This window comes from Pelodiscus sinensis, chromosome 1 (assembly GCF_049634645.1).
Source record: "Pelodiscus sinensis isolate JC-2024 chromosome 1, ASM4963464v1, whole genome shotgun sequence".
NCBI classification, from domain to species: domain Eukaryota; kingdom Metazoa; phylum Chordata; order Testudines; family Trionychidae; genus Pelodiscus; species Pelodiscus sinensis.
Window position 1 is genome coordinate 288,793,944 of NC_134711.1, and position 19,597 is coordinate 288,813,540.

Here is a 19,597-nt window from a genome sequence, read left to right on the forward strand (position 1 = left end):
TTTTTTACTGGATAGGGGCCACAAATAGACTGTCCAAGTGAAAACTGGATACCTGGCAACCCTAATTGTTGCAGGCTGTCTGCAGATTCATTTCCACAAGATTTACACTCACATTTTTGAGGTTTTCTCCCAAGCTTGACACTTAGACCAAGTCTACACTGGCAAGTTACTGCTCAGTCAATCAGCCCCCAGCGCTGTAACTTTCTGAAGGGTGGACTCTGGCAAGGCACTTAGTGCTCACTAGTTCTGCAGTAGCTGCCCTCTAGGTAAACCACCCCCGCAAGAAGTGGAAAGCTTGCTGCACTCTGGATACAGCACTGGAGTCTCAGGCTACATCTAGACTACACCCCTCTGTCGGCAGAGGGATGTAAATGAAGCACTTCAAAAGTGCAAATGAAGCTGGGATTTAAATATCCCATGCTTCATTTGCATAATCACATAATGGCGCTCTTTCAAAAAAGCGCTATTTCGAAATTGAAACAGCAGTCTAGATGTGGTTCTTTCGAAAACAGGGCGCTTTTTCGAAAAATGAGGTTTACACGATCTTTCGAAAAAGCTCCCCGTTTTTGAAGGGTTCAATTTCGAAATGGCGCCATTACGTGATTATGCAAATGAAGCATGGGATATTTAAATCCCGGCTTCATTTGCACTTTTGAAGTGCTTCATTTATGTCCCTCTGCCAACAGAGGGATGTAGTCTAGACGTAGCCTCAGTGTGGACACGGTGGTGTGATACTGCATCGTGAGAGGCCTCCAGCGCCCTTCCTACAATGCCTTTTCTTGCCTCTCTAGTCATCTGTTTCAGCTCTACTGCCTTGCTCTGAGTTGACCAACCCTCAGACTTTCCCTTTGCATTCTTTTTGAAATTTGGCAGTTCCCTTCCTGTTTGCTTGGGTGACCTGCGTTGTGTTCTCAGTGCATCTTCCCATTTGGCCATGCCTGCTCCACACACCAGGAGATCCCCGTCTTGGAGCCATGCTGAGGTGCTGGATGTTATCAGCATTTGGGGAGAGAGGCAGTTCAGTCCCAAGTGTGCTTCAGATGTAGGAATTATGATACCTACAGACAGCTCTCAAGAGGCTGCCCATAGGAAAACCGAAAGAAGCCATATCTGGGATGCACTGCAGTGCAGGGGCAAAATGAAGGAGCTGAGAAATGCCTACCACAAGGCCTGGGAAGCAAACTGCTGCTCTGATTGTACCCGCAACCTGCAGGTTCTACAAAGAGCTGGATAATATACTTGGAGGCTACCTCTTCTGTGCTCTGAAGACCCTGTGGATACTTCAGGGGCTTAGGAGCCATTCAACAGTGGACCGAAACAGGAGAGGGAGCATAAAGCAAGCACACAGTGGCTCCTAATCATTATGGAGACATACTGCAGGCACTGCTAGTACTGTAGACAGAGCAGCTGCTCAACTGGCCCTCCTCCTGCTGCAAGTGTCCCCAAACTGTTTTCCACACAGTCCCCAGAACTGCAAATGCAATATGGACACTATCCTGTCCCTGGGTGCCACCCACTGCATTCCACATCTGTGTTCTTAGCCTCCACCCATGCAGAGGCCTGCAAGCTCCTGATGTACTCCACACCCATCTGCACGCAGTTTAGTTCTGAAAAACTGCACTCACCCCACCCCCGCCCCAGCCACACAGCACTTTGGACAGCAGGGCTGCATATGAAACTTGGACATATACAATCCCGTGAAACATTCTGGGCATGCCTCACTAATCCCCCCCCTCTCTGTCACCCGTCCAGTGCAACTGTTTCTTGCTTCACATGTGTCTTATATTTACTGTGTTTAATAAATGAAATTCATGTGTTTTAAAGCAACCTTTCTTCCATTACTCGCAAGCAAGCATGCCCCAAGCAAAGCTATGGACACTTAAGTGCAGCGCACGGACCAGAGTAACCCCCTAGCAACACTACCACTGCAGTCCCATGCAGGGCAACAAGTTTTACTTTCATCATCAAATTGCTGCCTCAAGACAGCCCTGATCCTTATGTCTCCCTGCTATGCTTCTCTCATACTCCTGATCTCCGGCTGTTCAAACTCGGCTTCCAGGCACTGCTGCTGTCAAGGCTCCCTTGTTTATGGTTTCATTAACAGTAACATTAAAGGATAGGCTGGGTCTCCAAGGATCACAATGGGCATTTCTACTTCCCTCACATTGATCTTCTGGCCCAGGAAGAAAGTTCCTGTTTGCAGCTTCCTGAACAGGCCAGTGGTCCGAAAGATGCACGTGTCACACACCTTTCAGGACCAGCCTGCGTTAATGTCTCCGAAAAGCGCATGGTGATCCACAAGGGCCTGCAGAAGCATGGAGAAATACCCGTTGTGGTTAATGTATTCAGAGGCTAAATGGTGTGGTGCCAGAATTAGTTTGTGATGCCATCATTTGCACCACTGCAGTTTTGGAGGCCAGTCAGTGCAGTGTGGTACCTGCCAGAACATTACATCTGCCAGTGTAGACATGGCCTGAAGAGACTTACCTTTAGGCTATATATATATATATGAGCACTGAGATTAGTTATTGCTGGGCCTAGAGACTGACCAATCCAGGGCACTATTATGCTAGGCACTGTACACAGTAACTAAGTAACGGGGGGCCAGTCTCTGCTCTAGAGGCCAAGGGCTGGATCCTGCAAACACATCTGCATCGTAGCCCTCTGTGCAGGCTCGAGGGGCGGCCCTGCAGCTCCGTGGGCAGATTCCGGGCTTCACACACAAGATCTGACGAGTGAGGGGGGCAGCACTGACGGGACTGCCCCAAGCCGCCACGCCAGTAAGCGGCAGAGAGTCCAGGTGGCGCTCCTGAGGCGGGACCGCCTCTGCGTGGCCCTGCGGCGCCGGAGGAAGGGTCCCTGCTGGGAAGCGCCCCGCGCAGCCTGTCCGCCTGTGAGGACGCCGCTCCCAGATCCCTGCCTGGCCCGGGCCCAGCCTGCCCCCCAGTCCGCGTCCCGTCCGCCCCGCCTCCTCCGTCTCCTTCCTCCGCCCCCTCGGGAGGCGCCGGCAGTGCCAGCACCTCCGCCGCCGGACGGGACTGCAAGGGGAGCTGAAGAGTCCCGAGCCCCGGGCACTGAAGCCCTTTAACCCGCCACCCTCGGCCAGGCTCGCCCCCGTTGCGTTGTCCCTGCAGGAGCTGGGGCCGCCGCCATGGTGAAAGTCTCGTTTAACTCCGCCTTGGCGCAGAAGGAGGCAAGCAAGAAGGACGAGGAGAACAGCCAGGTGCTCATCCTGGGCCCGGACGCCAAGGTGAGCGCTGGGCGGGGGAAGCCGCAGCGGGAGGCGAGGGAGCCAGACCCACGTTGGCCAGACCCGGAGGGGGCCGAGTGGCTTTGTCCCGCGCGAGGAGGCAGATTAGCAGCGGGGGAGGCGGGTCACTGAACCCAGAACTTGGCAGCCTCCTGGGCTCCTTGCAAGCCAGCCCGCCCCGGATTATTGCTGGGAGACGAGAGGCCTCCCGGGGGCAGAGAGATGAGGTGCCTGTTAACGACCCATGTCCCAGTGTAGGGTGGCGGAGCGAGGGGAGAAGCAGAAGCTGCGGGCTAGCAATCTCCTTTGCAGATCAGGCTTCTAAAATGGCTGACGTGAGAACAAGCTTCCCAGCTCGGTTTCCCCGTACTTTGGGATTCTGTAGCTCGACAGCGCTTGGATCGCGGCCAGTTTGGGGTTGGGTTTTTTTTTTATGCTGCTTTCCTCTCCTTTTGGGGCGGTCAGTCCGGATCCGTAGTTCAAGCTCACTGGGGGAGGGTTGCCAGGGGCTGCTGGTTTCTTGCTCAGGAGCAACGTAGGAAGCTTTAGGAAAAGACATTAGATTGAGTCCGTCCCTCTGCCAGCGCAGCGTATGCTACCTCACAGCTAGAGAACGAATTTGATAGTAGTCCAATGTCTCGTCTGCAGTAGGGCAAAAGTGACAAGGTTTGCTCAGTTACAAAATATTAACAGCTTGGATGGAAAAACAGTTACCCAGGAGTCATAAACACACTTCTTCGTGTCCAGCAAGACATTCATTCACCCGAGGACAATCAGATGAATTGTGTTGGGGCACTGTGACAAATTTGGGAAATTGCTTTAGGTATTTACTCTCTTTTTTTATGATGGTGGGACTGTTACTGGAAATCTGATTACTTTTCTGCTGTCTCTTAATGTCAGAGCCTTAATTCTAAGATAACATTTAAGTTTGTCAGTCTGGACTAGGGATGTTAAGTATTAGTTAATTGAATAGTTGAGTAACCTCATTAATTCTTATCCATTACTCAACTATTTTATAGTCTCCTGGGGCAGGGCTGGTAGCCAGTGCACTCCGGCCCCTCTTCCGAGGAACCCCCTGCCACTCTGTGCAGGGTGCAAGGCAAGAGCTGGTCCGTGAGGGGAGCCAGTTTAAAAACCAGCTTCCCTTGGGGACCAGCTGTCTGTTGCCCTGTGCTGCTGCAGCTTCCCATACAGAGGCAGCAGTGCAGGATGACAGCAGCCCTTTTTTGGGGGTGGGGTGGGGGGAATGCATGTAGTCTATAGCATTAACTTATAAGCTTTTGCTTATCGGATAACTGGTTGACTACACTGTTACATCCCTAGTTTGGACCAAAACTTTACATGTTTAAATAAAGCAAAGAACAAAATGCAGCCTGGCTATTTTTCAAGTTACTGAAGAGGAAAACCATACAGTATATAATCCTACAATTAAAAATTGTCTCAGAACTAATTTTGCCAAGTTGTGGACCCTTTTTAACACTAAAACAAAAACACTGTTAGATTTTAAAATTTCTTTGTTTAAACTACTATACATAAGGTACATAAATATCTTTCCATTTTTATATGTTTTAAAATCTTGAATGACTCACACATTTGAATTATGTAGTTGGGTCTGCTGGGCATGTACTGTGTGTCAGTTTTCTAAACCTATAGCTATTAAGAAAATATTTGGGGTACTAATTAAGGGCCAGTCTTTCTCAGGAAAAGCTTCTGAAGAGAAATTCTACCCTATTGAAGAAAATGGGAGTCTTCGTGTTGACTTGAATGGGACCAAGAGTTCATTCCTATAGAGTTTAGTAGTTTTGACTGAATAAGATCCAGGATTAGCAATTAATAGTGCTCTACTTTGTATTACTGTTTTGCTTGTCTGGAAATAGAAACTGAAAACATTTACTAAACATATTAGAAGGCTGTCTAGTTTCATGGTAGCTACTTATATGTTCCTCTGGATTCTCCGCTGTTAACAGATATGTGGGCCAGAATCTGCCAACTTGGAGTTTAAAAAACAGCTCTAAAATAGAATTCTTGGAAAGGATGCTATGTACTACCAACAATTTCAGCATAAACTAAGCATTCTTAAGGCATGGTGGGGCTTTGAATGTATTCTGACAACTAACAGAAGTTTGTCCAGAACTGGTCCCCATTCTCAGTAGCATGCCTCAAGGCTATTCAGAAGAATTCCTTTTCAAGCATGTTTATTTGAAAGCAGAAGTAAAAGAAATTCAAAGTATATTATAGTTATTTGAGGGGTTGAGAGAGGAAGTTACCCGGCACACACATGTGGTCTTGTCAATATTGAGAAAAATGCTTTTTGTATCTGAAATCCCATACGATCTAAGAACCACTGTAAATCTTACCATCTTCCACTCAGTCTTGTTGTCTTTATTATAAACAGAGCAACATTACCAATCCAAACCATATCAAAACAACTATTCTGCATGCACAATTCTCTTGGGGGGGGGGAAGGGGGAGGAGAAGAGAGAGAGAGAGAAACTAGAAGTGATAGGTATTAGTCACATTGTTTTAATGCGCTGCTGGAAGGCACCTAATTACTGAGATGATGATGTTATGAGAACATGTATATTAAGCCAGTATTTCATAACATTGAGTTTCTATTTTCTATAGCATAACAATAGGTCTAGAACACAAGAATAGACCTTAAAATACACACTGCTGTACTATTTTGTGGGAAAAAAAAAGTCCTTGGAGACATTTTAGTATCAGACTTAAAAAAAAAAAAAAAAAAAAAAAAAAAAAAAAAAGAAAGGGAAAATGGAAGAATATTGGCAAAGGAAAGCATGCGTAATTGCATGGTAAGCATTCACCCCAAGTCTCCAAGCAGAGATGCTAGAAAACCAGACATTCTTCATGTACAAAGGCAGATCTTCAGGAATGACCAAAAGAGACAGAAGCTGAAGCTGGGGGAAGTGGCAGTACACAACAGAGGTATAAAACTCCCTTTTGCATTGCCTTCCTCTGCTGCATGCCATCTTCATCGCATTGCACTGATGCAGTTCCCTACCTCAGCTGTGTTTTATTGTAAGATCATCTTTGGGTAATCCTCTCTGGACTGGTTAGACAAGATTTACAGCCAAATTATGCTGGCAATGTGGTACAAAATAACCAATGCACACTTGAGTATCTTGCTAATAACCTTGGAAGAAGGGGATTATGAGAAAAATGTACTTGGCAGGAGGTGGCAAAGGGGAGAAATATAGTATAAATTACTATTTAAAAGAACATGTTATTGAACTTTTCTTGTAGAAGAGACCCTCTATTGTAAAGCTTTAACAGTGTGTTCAGACCTGTTACATCAATAATGAAAGTACTTTTAATTTATCAACAATTTTTCTATCAAGATGGTATTGTGGAATTGCAAAAATGACTTCCTACTTACAGTTGTGGGAGGTATTCCTGGTAAACCTCTGATTTTAAGGACCAAACTCTTGTTTGTGATGAAATTTCTCATGCTATGGTCTTGGCCAAAACTCAACATATTTTAGTGCAGATTCCCATAGCATGCTTAATTGTCTCCCTTCTCATATACAGTACAATAGTGTCTTTCATTACGTGATTTCACCACAAACAAAATGTGGGGAAAATGTTGAAATGTAATACCTTGGGAGCTCGAGTTCTATGGGGATGCCTGAAATCTTCAGATATTTGACAGAGCTTGCACAGTAGTACCAGTTCCCACTAAAGGGTTCTGGGTCCTCAAGAAACTTCAACACCTGTTGGTCAATTCCTTCAATACCAGACATCAGATTGGCTTTTTCAAGGTAGATGCCCATCAAATATGGGTTTGTGATGAAATTATGAAGTCACACCTTGGTGGGTCATAGCTAGTCTTCGAATGACATAGACCTGGATAATCACTGTCACTGTGGGTCACAACTGAGAATACCAAATTCAGGACAAGCTACTGGGGGAAAAGGGCAGATAGACCCTTTGGTTATTCATTCATGAGGGATACCAACCTAGCAACAATAGTAAACTTGCTAACAAAAAGGGGTCAGAAATGCAGTCTCCTTCAGTGCTACAGTCCTGGATTCAACACCCAGTCATTAGATTTTATGATTATTTACTTAATGGTTGTTTAAAACCAATTTCATTCAATAAAGGGGTGCTTCTGATCCCAGATGACCACATCAATATATAACTCAGATCTTACTCAGTAATCATGCTGATGCCAGTCCTTTAGTATCTAATATCTAAGGGTTTGTTTATAAAATATAAAAGGTGAATTAAAATTGGTTAAAGGAATAAAATGCATACAGTAATCATAAGGTTCTTGGATCAGAGTTGTAGCTGCGAAGGAGTAAACTGCTGGCTGGTTAAGTCTCTGGTTGCTTCTAAATGATCAGAAGATCCTCAGTCCCTTGGTTAGAATGCTGCTATTAGTTCAAATTCATAATGTGGAGTGGCACTGTATGTGAAAGATAATGTAGACTCAAATGAAATAAAAATATTAAATGAATCAATATGTTCAACAGAATTGTTATGGATAGTAATTCCATGCTCCAATAATAAGAAATTAGCATAGGGATATATTACCGACCACCTGACCAGGATAGCGATACTGACATTGAAATGCTGAGGGAGATTAGAGAGGCTACCAAAATAAAGAACTCTATAATAATGGGGGATTTTAATTATGCCCATATTGACTGGATATATGTCACCTCAGGAAGAGAAGCGGAGATAAAATTTCTCAACGGCTTAAATGACTGCTTCTTGGAGCAGATGGCACAGAAACCCACAAGGGGAGAGGCAATTCTCAATTTAGTCCTGAGTGGAGCGCATGATCAGGTCTAGGAAATAACCGTTTCAGGACCGCTTGGGAATAGTGACCATAATATAATAACATTTAACATTCCTGTGGTGGGAAGAACACCTCAGCAGTCCAGCACTCTGGCATTTAATTTCAAAAAGGGGAATTACACTAAAATGAGGAGGTTAGTTAAACAGAAATTAAAAGGCACAATGACTAGAGCCAAATCCCTGCAAGCTGTATGGAAACTTTTTAAAGACACCATAATAGAGGCCCAACATAAAAGTATACCCCAAATTAAAAAACATAGCAGGAGACCTAAAAAAGAGTCACCGTGGCTTAACCACCATGTAAAAGAAGCAGTGAGGGACAAAAAGGCATCTTTTAAGAAGTGGAAGTCCAGTCCTAGTGAGATAAATAGAAAGGAACATAAACACTGTCAAATCAAGTGTAAAAATCTAATAAGAAAAGCAAAAAGGTCAAAAAGGCAAATAGGATGCTAGGAATTATTAAGAAAGGGACAGAAAATAAGACACAGAATATTTTACTGCCCCTGTATAAAACTATGGTACGCCCACATCTTGAATACTGTGTACAGATGTGGTCTCCTCACCTCAAAAAAGATATTTTGGCCTTGGAAAGGGTTCAGAAAAGGACAACTAAAATGATTAGGGGTTTGTAACGGGTCCCATATGAAGAGAGGTTAAAGCGACTGGGACTTTTCAGTTTAGAAAAGAGTAGACTGACGGGGGATATAATAGAGGTATATAAAATCATGAGTGGTGTGGAGAGGGCGGATAAAGAAAAGTTATTTATTAGTTCTCCTAATAGAAGAGCTAGAGGACACCAAATGAAATTAATGGGTAGCAGGTTTAAAACTAATAAAAGAAAGTTCTTCTTCACCCAGCATGTAGTCAACCTGTGGAACTCCTTGCCAGAGGAGTTTGTGAAGGCTAGGACTATAACAGAGTTTAAAGAGAAGCTAGATAATTTCATGGAGGTTAGGTCCATAAAAGGCTATTAGCCAGGGGATAGAAATGGTGTCTCTGGCCTCTGTTTGTCAGAGGCTGGAGAAGGATGGCAGGAGACAAATCGTTTGATCATTGTCTTTGGTCCACCCTCTCTGGGGCACCTGGTGCTGGCCACTGTCGGCAGACAGGCTACTGGGCTAGATGGACCTTTGGTCTGACTCAGTACGGCCGTTCTTATGTTATGTTTTTATAATCCAGAACAATTCTGGGCAACCTAGGCTAGGGAGTGAGTCTCATGAATGGTCCCCCATCATCTCAGTGGGCTGCAAGATTGTTGTAACTAAGGTGGTCTCCCGGAATAGGGTAGTTTTCCTAACAACTGCATATATACCTAGAATTTGCAGGGTATGCTGATTGCATCCAATCAGAGTGCTGCTATGGTTCAGAGGGAGTGAACAGCTCTCACAGTTATTGTTGTGTGCAATGAGCACACACCTCAGTTCACATTCCCTTGCTTTATGTGCATGTTAACTTTACGAGGAAAACTTATGTGGACAGAAATTAGCGGAATCTGGCAACCCTATGCATGGTCAACAGTGAACAAAACGTCGTGTGGATACACATAGAACTCCTATGGGCCACTCTCGACAAAGCGAAACCCTGTCATAACAGGTGGAAATATTTTGTGGACGAAAGAGCCAACAAACAGTGTTCACACAAGCTGACGTTTAGCAATAAGGCTGTGTTGCTAAAAGCTGCATAGTGTAAATATAATATTAGGTCCTTAGGGAAGTCCATTAAGTATAGACAGATGTCTTCCAGTGTGAGTTAAATTTTCTTTGATGGGCCATTGAACTTGAATAGACCCTCCACAGTGTGCTGTCTAAACACCTTCTGGGTGTTTCCGCATGGGCAGACATTTGAACTACAGGTGCATTGTTAATAATCATAACTTCAGATACAAACATGATACATGCATACAAATAGCCTAGTCATATCCAGAAAATCATTACTTTTCTATTGACACATTATTTGACACACTATAATACGATTTATTGCAGTTATACAACAGTGGTAACAATAAACTATATTGTCATATTTTACTCAGATATTTGACTCGTATCTTTGACCTTACACCATTGTTCTTGTAAGATTACAGAAAAAGGTGTGTTGGCTTTGTATACTGTGTCTGTTATAATTTAATACTCTGTCATGGTGCCTGTTTTGGTGTCAGGAAAACTGATTTTATTCATTTAAATATGTCAGACAGTTTGTGTGGCTACCCGTTATTCTGCAGATATGTATGTCTTTTCCCTGGTAGCACCATTTTTTGGGGGAGGCCTGACAACCCTATCCCTGATGGTGAAAGTTTTCTCTGTCTGGACTCTTTTGACCTTTCTCCAAAGGGGGAGAGAAGCTTTGGTAGGAGATTCTGCCACCCTTCTAACAATGTAGATAGTTAACCTGGACAACTTGTACTTTCCTCGGGAGTATGATAGATTTGCTTGCTATGTATTTTGGGGTGCCACTACTAAAGAAACATAGGACAGAGAATTGTAGCTGGCTGACTTCTTCCTCTCCCACTGTTTTAGTGGGGGTGTTATTGAACTTGTCCCAAACCTCCAAAGAGAACAGCTAACCTTCCAGTTCAGGCTCAAATGATGAGCAAATGTCTGTTACTTCCTTATTTGGCCGTACAGGTTTGTGTGTCTTTGAATAGGTGCAGGAGAAGAGGCAAGGATGTGGACTTTTATATTAATGATCTCTGTCTGAAGAATCTTGGATATTTCTTTTAAACTTTGAGATTCTTTAGAAAGGGAATAAAGGGAAATAAGAGGCTATTTGCCACCCTCTGAGGCAAATTCTTGCATGGTGATCTGCACTACTGATTAAATATCGTACCTCCCTTTTAACATCATGATTGTCTTTGCACAGTAGCCTCCAAAGCTCTTTTGAGGATGTTGCCAACAATCGAATGAACAATTCAGGCAGTCCCCGACTTACGCGGATCCGACTTATGTCGGATCCGCACTTACGAACAGGGCTTTTCTCGCCCCGGAGCTCACGGGCGGCGGGTCGCCACCCGTGTCCTCCGGAGCGAGAAAAGCTTCTCCCGGTCTCCCTGGTCTGCTGGGGGGGTCCAGCAAAGCCGCTGGACCCCCCCAGCAGACCAGGGACACCCGAGCAAAGCCGCCGCCTGGGCGGCTTTGCTCGTTTGCCCGGGAGCAAAGCCGCCCAGGCAGCGGGACCCCTGCCGCCTGGGCGGCTTTGCTCCTGTCCCCCTGGTCTGCTGGGGGGGTCCAGCAAAGCCGCTGGACCCCCCCCAGCATACCAGGGACACTCGAGCAAAGCCGCCCAGGCGGCGGGGATCCTGCTGGCTGGGCGGCATTGCTCTCGGGCAAACGAGCAAAGCCGCCCAGGCGGCGGCTTTGCTCGGGTGTCCCTGGTCTGCTGGGGGGGGGTCCAGCAGCTTTGCTGGACCCCCCCAGTAGACCAGGGGGACAGGAGCAAAGCCACACGGGCGGCGGGGTCCCTCCGCCTGTGCGGCTTTGCTCGGGTCTCCCTGGTCTGCTGGGGCGGGAGGGGGCGCACTTAGTGTGCCCCCCCCCCAGCAGACCAGGCTTTTGTTGCGGGACGCCTCGGGTAGAGCAGCTGGGGTGCTGCCAGGTTGGTCCTGTGGGAACCTACCGGACAGCGCCCCAGCTGTTCTGTCCCAGGCTCCAGATTCAGCAGCTGTTGAAACTGATCAGGCTGATTCCAGGAAGCTGGGGGCAGAGCAACTTTGCCTCCGGCTTCCTGTAGTCAGCCCCTGGTCAGTTTCAGTGGCAGCAGCTGAATCTGGAGCCAGTTCCGACTTACAAATTCAACTTAAGAACAAACCTATAGTCCCTATCTTGTACGTAACCCAGGGACTGCCTGTACTCACAAAGTAATTATAAATTAAAAGGAAAAAAACAACTTGTTTCATTGGAATTGTACCAAAAACAATTACAGTTAATGGTGTAGCTTGGAAATTTAGGATTAATTTCTTGCACTTTCTGACCTTAAGCAGAGAACATTAGTTGCAAATCTTTCTTTATTCAGTTGAAATGAACATACGGAAGTGGAGGAGTTCTTGTAAATGGTCCATATCTCACTTCCTTTTGTGTTTCTCTTGTTTTAAATCTCTTCTTGACTTGAATGGTAAACGTGACATTTCATGTTTACCATTCATCATAAAATACTGTTTCCCAAGTTTCCAGTACATTGATACTTCATATTTTAAACAAGATACTTGCATCACACCACCACAGTAAGTACCTTGACAATTATTTATTTTGTGATTAACGAGACAATGTTAATGTTTGCGAATGCCATTTTAGGTGAAATCAGTTCAGTATGTGGAAGGGAGGATACATGGGCAGAAGAAAATTGTTTTACATAGACTACGTCTAAACATCTTCGCTGTTGTCACATTCAAAAACTGACCCAAGTGTCAGTTTGCTAAAGGTATTTGCATAACTGTTTTGTGCATAAAATTGTCATAAATAGTGTTTCTGTAAGATATGCCCTTATGCTATACAGTGCTTAGAAAAATAACATGCGTTGCACTACAATGTGCTACTAGAGGTGATGTTATGAAATAATTTTGAAATTTGTGTTTCTAGAAAAATGCAAATGTTCACAGGCTATGCAAGATTTCCAAAAGGATCTGTTCTTCGATTTGAAATATTTTGGCCAATTGCAAATTTAAAAAGTTTGAAAACCATTGTGATATCAAATCCCTAAGGGTGCATCTACACAGCAGGGTTTAACTTGAAATAAACTATGCAAATTGAGCTAGGTCAATTGCATAACTTATTTAGAAATTGGGAGCATCTACACAGCATTTGTTTCAAAATAGAGCACTCTTCCTCCGACTTCCCTTACTCCTCGTACAAAGAGGGTTACAGGAGTTGGAGTAAGAAGTTCCCCAGCTTGACAATATTTTGATATTATTTTGAAATAACGTCCTGCTGTGTAGATGTGGGCTAAGTTATTTCAGAATAACACTAGTTATTTCTAAATAATGTTGCTGTGTAGATGTACCTTGAGTTACACTTTTTGTGTGTGTGTGTATTTTCCTGATATTATCTAAAGAATTTTGCATAAATGTAAACATTGTACAACTGTATAATGTACTTGTAAATAGTAGAGCTGTGCAGAATCTGCATTTGCTGTTCTGTGGAAAATTCTGACACTTGAAATGAAAACAAAATTTCAAATCAGAATGAAATTTCATGCAAAATAAAAATTTGAAACTATTAAGACATCATTTTGATGTCAAAACATACAGATAAATACTACTGATTTATAATAATGTTAAATATAGAATATAATTACTATTTTAATATAATAAAAGTTGAAACAAAAACCTGAAGATGAAACACTTATTCTATCAGGATGGAACATTTTTACTGTATTAAGATTAGAGAGGCAAAATGATTTTGTTTTGAATCTCTGTTTGGAAAAAAAATCAAAATTGAAATCAGAACATTTCACAGTAACATACCAAAGAAACTTCATTTTTCAATAGAAAACTGAATTATCAGAATTTTTTGAACAGACCTTGTAAATGGGTTAAATATCTTTTACTATTGCATGATTTTTTTTTCTTTCTAATAGCAGATAATTTGTTTATACATATTCCAGTGGTGCTCAGCATTTGGCTTCCCTGAGTGATACTGTTAATACTTATTTTGGGTTCAGTAACATTTTTTTATTACTCTTTGGAAATGTAATGAAGTAACATTAATGGTACGCTTGCAGGCTGATATATAATTGTTTTTAGTAGACAACACTACGAATTCTTAAATGTATAACAAAACATTTGCTGCATATTTCTCAGCAGTGCGCTAAGACTAATTTTTAAATGAGTATGTATTGCAGTAAAACTCCAATAGTCCGGCATCCAATTGTACGGCACTCCTGATAGTCCGGCATCAGTATGGCAAGAGCCTAGTGAGTGAGCTTCAGCAAAAAACAAATCACAAGGCAGCAATATATATCATCATCTTCTAGTACCTCCTGATAGTCCAGCATATCCGATAATCTGGCACCAGTAGGTCCCAAAGGTTCCAGATTATTGGAAGTCTACTGTATAATGTACTTGCAAGAGCATTGTGAAGTATTGTAATTAAAAAATAAACTACAAATCACAGAATAAATACTGATGCATTGTCTTCTTGTACAATATTTTTTCACTTGATAACTGGCAAAATTCTCTGTATTGCTTTGGATTAACCCGTCACGAGTGCTATTTAATTAGACAACATTAATCACCTTACCATTTATGTACTGTAGTACTTTTTTATCCTTAGTGTGACTTAAAGTGCTTCTCGTATATAGACTGAAAGCACTTTAAAAACTGGATATCATTCCCAGTTTTACAGATAGGGAAACCAAAACAGAAGAGATAAATACCAAGACTTGAGTGCAGAGGTTCTCAAACTTTTCGGCATCACGCCCCATTTTTAATTTGAGAAACCTCCCCCCCTCCAAAAACCCCTCCCCCCCCAGCATTTTCTGATTTTTTTTTTTTTTAACTGGATGGACCGGGCTCTTTCTTGGGGAGGATTGACACAGGGGAGTGGGCTGGTTGCCTTGAACCCCTCATAGCCCCTGGAATTTCTTCATGTCCCACCAGGGGGGCACGCCCCCCCAGTTTGGGAACCTATGTGTTAGTGGGTATAGCATCTGGCTCATGGTCACACACTGTATCCTTAATAGACTCTGAAATGGGGCTCAGGTCTCTTCACTCTGTGGATCATGTCATATCCAATGGCAAGATTCTCGCTCTTTTTTTTTTTTTTTAAGGAGCCATATAAAATTAGCGTGAAAAATTGCCAGCCAAGGCAATTTACTTGCCCATCCTCACCATGATGACAATAAAATGCTATATTGTCATTTTGTGTGCTCAAAACAGAAGTTGCTCATTCCAAATGGTAGGACAAGCTGAATTTAATTTGTAAAGCTGCTGTGTATGATGCTGTTTGGTTAATTCACATGTTCAACATTTGCAATTACTGAATAGACAATCCTCTTGTTATTTAGCAAAAGTATTTAAATACCACCACAGTGAGCTTATAAAGGGCTTGCTTCTGCAGGGTGCTAAGCACTCTGGCCTAGGGATGTAAAATCCTGTTTCATTGGTTAACTGGTTAACCCTCACCCTCTGTGGCTGGCCTGGGCTGGACTGTCTCTGCCTGTGGCATAGCCAGGCTGAGCCCTCTGCTGACAAGGATTGCTCCAGCCTGCCTGGAGTGTGCCTTCCTGTGGCAAGCCCTGCGGGGCTGGCGGGGAACTGCTCCAGCCTGCACCAGTTAACTAGAACTGCTAAGCCTGGGCCAGGCTCACCACAGAAAGGGACTTCTCTGGCTGGCTGGCCCAAGCAGTCCTTGGTAAGGATGTTAAGGACTAGTTGATTTCCCACCCACCCCCTTGCTGCCTCTATCAGAGGCGGAAGGTGGGATACTTCAAACAGGCAGTGCCACACAGCTGATCCAGAATCTCTAGCTGATCCCTAGTTCTGTGTGGTATTTCAAATTGGCAGTGCAGTATGGAGCCCAGGGTCAGTGGGGGACTTTGAGTCTCACCCCAACCCCGGGCGCCATGCTGTGCTTCTGCTTTGAAATGCACAAGAGCCCCTGCTGGGGACTCTTGTACACTTCAAAGCTAGCACACCGCGTGCAGCCCAGAGTCAGCGGGACTTCCCACTGGCCCCGGGCTACACGTGGAGTCCCGCATTCCTCCTTTGAAATGTACAAGAGTTCCAGTGGGGGCTCTTGTGCATTTCAAAGGATGAATGTGGAAGTGACTCCTCGACTAGTCGATAGGCAATGGAATAGTTAACATCCCTAGTCCCTACCCTGCAGTGGTCCCCAATGGGCTAGAGCAGCCCTACCAGTTAACTGGAGCTGATAAGCCTTACCTGTTAAGGGTGAGGCTTACTGGTTAACCATTTACATTCCTAGCCTTCAACACAAATGTACAGTTGGTATAAAATGCTTCCATACTGAATTGGTAGCACTTTGTAGCCTCTGTGCTCTGGTATTAATGACTATGTGACATTCAGACAGGTGGTTTTAATTTGCTAAGATATATATTCCTCTTCCATTTCCTGTGTTCTTTTTTGTATGCAGTGTTGTTGTAGTCTAAAAGAGCTCTGTGTAAGTGTGAAAACCTTTCTTTCTCACCAACAGAAGTTGAACCGATAAATGATACTATCTCGTGCCCCTTATTTTCTCTCTAGTGTCAGAACGAAGGTGCACAATAAAACTATCCTTTCTTTCAGACATGTCTAACAGTCCTGATCTCTCAGATGCACGTTTCCCTTTCAACATGATCTTTGCTGGTTCAAGCCTTGATGACATTAATGTGTTTTTCATTTCTTCCAAAGCCAGAAAGGACCTGTGCCACTGTTAGTGGCTGTGCTGGCATTCAGTTTGGATGAACTGACTGATTCGGTTGAGTTCTTGGTTGCTAATAGTATTAATCCCATTGATCTTAATAAAAGGTGTGATGCTTCGTAAAGCTCTTTAATTGTTTGAATGCTAACCGCTTTCCCAGTTCTGTACAAGGGGAGAGGAAAACGAATACTCAGAGGCTATGTCTACACTACAAGGTTTTTGTGCAAAAACCTGGGGGGCATCCACACCTCAAATGAGCTCTTGTGCAATTAAATGGACAGTTAAATGGCAGAATGGAGGGCTTTTTCCTCTGTAGGTAAACCTCCTTTTCTGAGGCATACCTGCTTTTAGCGCTATAGCTATTGCACAAAAAGGGCAGTGTGGATGCTCCAGAGGGGTTTCTTGCACAAGAAACCCCTATGGATAAAAGCACAGGTGCTCTGATGGCCATTCCGTGAGTGGCGTTCAGAGCTTTCTTGCGCAGGAGTGTCCAGTGTGGGCTCTCTCTTGCGCAAAAGCACATTGCTTTTGTGATGTGTGGATGTGCTTTTGCGCAAGAAGTTTTTGCGCAAAAGGCTTCTTGCGCAAGAAGCCTGTAGTGTAGACGTAGCCATAGTGAGTATACTTTGTTTTCTAGAAAAGTGAAAAGATTCTCAGTTATGCCAGCTAGCTAACTGATTAATTTACATTATTTAGGTATTTGGTTTATTCCAGCTATGAGTGGTAAAAGAGAAACTAAAAACTCCATTCAAACTGTTGAGTCTTTGACTAGAAGGACATCTCTGCTTATTTTGGTATCCAAAAGAGGGATATAAGTTACTAGTCGAGTAGTTGAATACCTGAAAGGCCTAGGCTTATTGGGTAGTGGAGTCACTACTCAATTACTCGCGCTCTGCCTCCCTCCTGCCACCCCCCGCTGCCTCTGTATTAGAGGCAGCAAGAGAAAATAAGGAGCATGAGATAATATCGTTATAGGATCAACTTCTGTTGGTGAGAGATTTTCACACTTACACAGAGCTCTTTCAGACTACAATAGCACTGCAGCAAGGGGGCGGGGAACAGGAGCTGATACTGGCGGGGAGCTGGCTTAAAACCTGGTTTCCCCCCAGCACCGACTCGGGGGCGGTGGGAGGCAGAACTATAACGGGAGACGAAGTGTGAGCTGGGACTCCGCGGTCCTGGCTTGCATTGGGTCCCATACTGTTGCGGCTTTGCTTTTTAAATGTAGTAAGAGCTACCTGGCTCTCAGTACATTTAAAAAGCAGTGCCAGGTGGCTCTTACTACATTTAAAAGGCAGAATCGCAGCAGTCCTGGAGACGGTGTGAGCTGGGACTGCTCAGTCCCATCTTGTGCTGGCCCCAAGAGTTAACCTACTGCAGCTCTGCAGTTCAAATATAGTAGGAGCTGGGAAGCCTGCGCACCTGGCTCTAGGGTTGCCAGGTGTCCAGTATTGACCCGGACAGTCTGGTATTTTCACCTCCTAGCCAGTAAAAAAAATTCAGAAAATACCAGACACCTAAAATGTCCTGTATTTTTAAAATTGCTTTTCCCCTGCCAGGAGATGAAAATCCCTGCTTACCTGGTTCCGTAGGGGAGCTGTCTGGCCCGGAGCAGGAAGACAAGATGGCGGACAGTTGCTGGCAGTCTGCTAGGGCCAAAAAGCCTCAAAGGCATTTCTTAAAGCGGCCATACCTGTTGTCCCCCCCCCCCCCTTTTTTTTTTCCTCAACAGAATTTTCTTCTGGTGGTGTGTTTTTGTTTTTGTTCTTTTTTTTGGGGGGGGGGGGGGGGGACAGGGGGCTGTTGGCTGTTAAACCATCTGGCAACCCTACCTGGCTTCTACTACATTTAAATTGCAGATCTGCAACAGGGGTACCGGTAGCGAGTGCCCCCTCTGCCCATCGATTAATCAAGTAGTCGATGGAAATTCCATTGCCTACTTGATTAGCTAATTAACTGACACTTAACATCCCTAATCCAAAAGGAGAAACTGGCAGTGTAGCTGCAGAAGGGTTACAGATTTCAGTTATCACATTATATGTAGAAGAGGCTATAGTAATTTTTAGACCTCATTGGCTGAGGTTAGAATAAAATCAGTTTAGAGGAATAGAAGTTCTCATGCTTCACTGTCAAAGAAGTATCCAAATTTTCTGGATACCATCTTTCAAACAGCAAGTGAAAAGGATCAGCATGCCTATCTGTTTTGCTAACGGGGCAAAAATAATGTTTGAGAAGCATGTGACTATGACAGTCCTCCAGACCTGCAGTATATATCACCTGACTGGAAAGTCTTGTAAAAGTCTGCCTTAATTTCTGATCCATAATATGCAATAAATAGAATTCCATCCTCTCAGCAGATTTCAGGTAACAGACTCTATGGAGTTGTTTTGAAAGGGTATTTTTAAATGTCAGTTCTACAAATCAGATTAGGTTAGCATAATTTAATCCATGATTTGCACTTTTCTCTCAAAAAATCTTTGACCAATTTTATAAAGTACTATTAACTTCCCTTATTGACAAACCCTTTTTGGAGAGTCTATTATTCATCTCTTACTTAACATTTTTCTTCCCACCTGTCTACTTAAAAGTGCAATTTCTCAAATTTTGCCTTGAAGGATATACAACCTACTTTTAGTACACACCGTGGGACTTTGCAAGAAAGTGGAACACCAGTGATCTTCACAAGAAAACCACTTTGAACAGGTTTTAAGCAGCATGTATCATTCTGCTTATATAAATGTTAGGCCTTTTAAGTAGGTTCAATTTTCAGATAGATAATCATGGCCCATTTGTGTGTTATGAAGTTAACATCCATTTAGGAAACTTTGGATCATATACTGCATCTCATTTATGTACAGATCAAATGCAATATGTATCATTTTTTAAGTAGAAACACTTATAAAATATATTTCAATCTTATTTTTGTTTCCATTGTATCTACTTTTAAAGATGGATTAGTATTTTTGGGTAGCTGCTTGCTGATCACAACACTTCATGAATTCTTCACAGCACATTATGTTTGCTATAGACAGACTAATATTCAGTTGAGTATTTCTGCACAAATGGATGCAAGTATTTTTCTGTGATGCATCCCTAATTGTCATAATTTTTAGAATGTGAGCTGGCTGGGTGTGTAAAATAACTTGCAATTATTACTTTCTTAAACCAGAATATTCTA

The 19,597-nt window shown here is 43.6% G+C and overlaps 1 protein-coding gene across 1 annotated transcript in view; it reads left to right on the forward strand.

Annotated features, from left to right (window-relative positions):
• The first annotated feature begins 2,816 nt into the window (after nt 1–2,816).
• Nucleotides 2,817–19,597, forward strand: part of ITM2B (integral membrane protein 2B) — a 38,828-nt gene continuing 22,047 nt past the window's right edge. Inside the window, exon 1 of the mRNA XM_006122968.4 lies at nt 2,817–3,250. Coding sequence (XP_006123030.1) covers nt 3,152–3,250 — 99 coding nt within the window. The 5' untranslated portion in view covers nt 2,817–3,151. The remainder of the gene's footprint in view (nt 3,251–19,597) is intronic.